Consider the following 1,115-nt stretch of genomic DNA (forward strand, 5'->3'; position numbering starts at 1 on the left):
GGGTATATCAAGAGAAATTGCTACTTTATTAAATAAACCCTATAAGACGTCTAAATTTTTAAACGAAAATTCAACTTGGAATAAACAAGTTAATAATATTAAGTTTAAGACAGCTAGAGTAAAAGACTATTCAAATTTTTTAGCTATTAGTGTAGAGAATTTGACCACTTTTACTAGTCCGACGTGGTTAAAACAAAAATTGCGGCAATCTGGATTAACACCATCTAATAATTTATTAGACTTTCAAAACTATATATTATTAGAAACAGGTTATCCTTTTGAATTGTATGATTTAAATAAAATTAAAAATAAAGTTGAAGACACGACTTTCAGTTTAAAACTAGAAAAAGCAACAAGCAATGAAACATTTTACGCTAGTAATAATTTGACTTATCAGTTAAATGATTCGATTTTAATATTAAAAGCAAATGATTTATCTTTAGCAATTGGCGGAATAATTCCCCATAAAGAATTTTGTTATACTGATGAAACAAAATCTTTATTAATTGAATCTTCTATTTTTAATTCTACAAAAATTCGACAACAATCACGAATCTTAGGCTTAAGAACTGATCGTTCTGCTAGATATGAAAAATCTCTAAAGTCTGATTCATTAATTGAATCTGTCTATCAATTAATAAGTTTATTAAAGACAACAAATCCAAATTTAATTTGTAAGCTTCATACAAGTTTTAATGGTGAATTTCAAAAACTAGCGACTATTGATTTGCATCATAAAACGATTAATGAAATTTTAGGACCTATCAAAGGTTATGCGAAATCGAAATCAAAATATATTACACCAGCGATGGTTAATAATTATTTAATGCGATTAAAATTTAATAATACGTTTGATGATTCAGAGTTAATGTGGGAAGTTGAAATCCCTAATTCTCGAAGTGATGATATTACTCGTCAAATTGATTTAATTGAAGAAATTGGGAGATTGCATGGATTTAATAATTTTTTAACTCGATTACCTAATATCAAAAAAGTAGGAATCCAAGATGAGAGTTATCAAATTCGAAAAAAATTGACTTCTTGTTTATTAAACGCGTGGTTTTAATGAATTAATCCATTATTCACTAGTTAATGAAATGACAATCATCAAAATA

The 1,115-nt window shown here is 26.5% G+C and overlaps 1 protein-coding gene across 1 annotated transcript; it reads left to right on the plus strand.

Annotated features, from left to right (window-relative positions):
• Window positions 1-46: 46 nt before the first annotated feature.
• TRIADDRAFT_63021 (uncharacterized protein) lies at window positions 47-1,066 on the plus strand (the record flags this gene model as incomplete). Its single annotated transcript, XM_002119019.1, has 1 exon — window positions 47-1,066. A coding segment is annotated over one exon (1,020 nt), but the record flags the coding sequence as incomplete, so codon positions are not given.
• Between the last annotated feature and the right edge of the window lie 49 nt (window positions 1,067-1,115).

The sequence above is a fragment of the Trichoplax adhaerens genome, genomic scaffold, assembly GCF_000150275.1.
Source record: "Trichoplax adhaerens TRIADscaffold_4026 genomic scaffold, whole genome shotgun sequence".
NCBI classification, from domain to species: domain Eukaryota; kingdom Metazoa; phylum Placozoa; class Uniplacotomia; order Trichoplacea; family Trichoplacidae; genus Trichoplax; species Trichoplax adhaerens.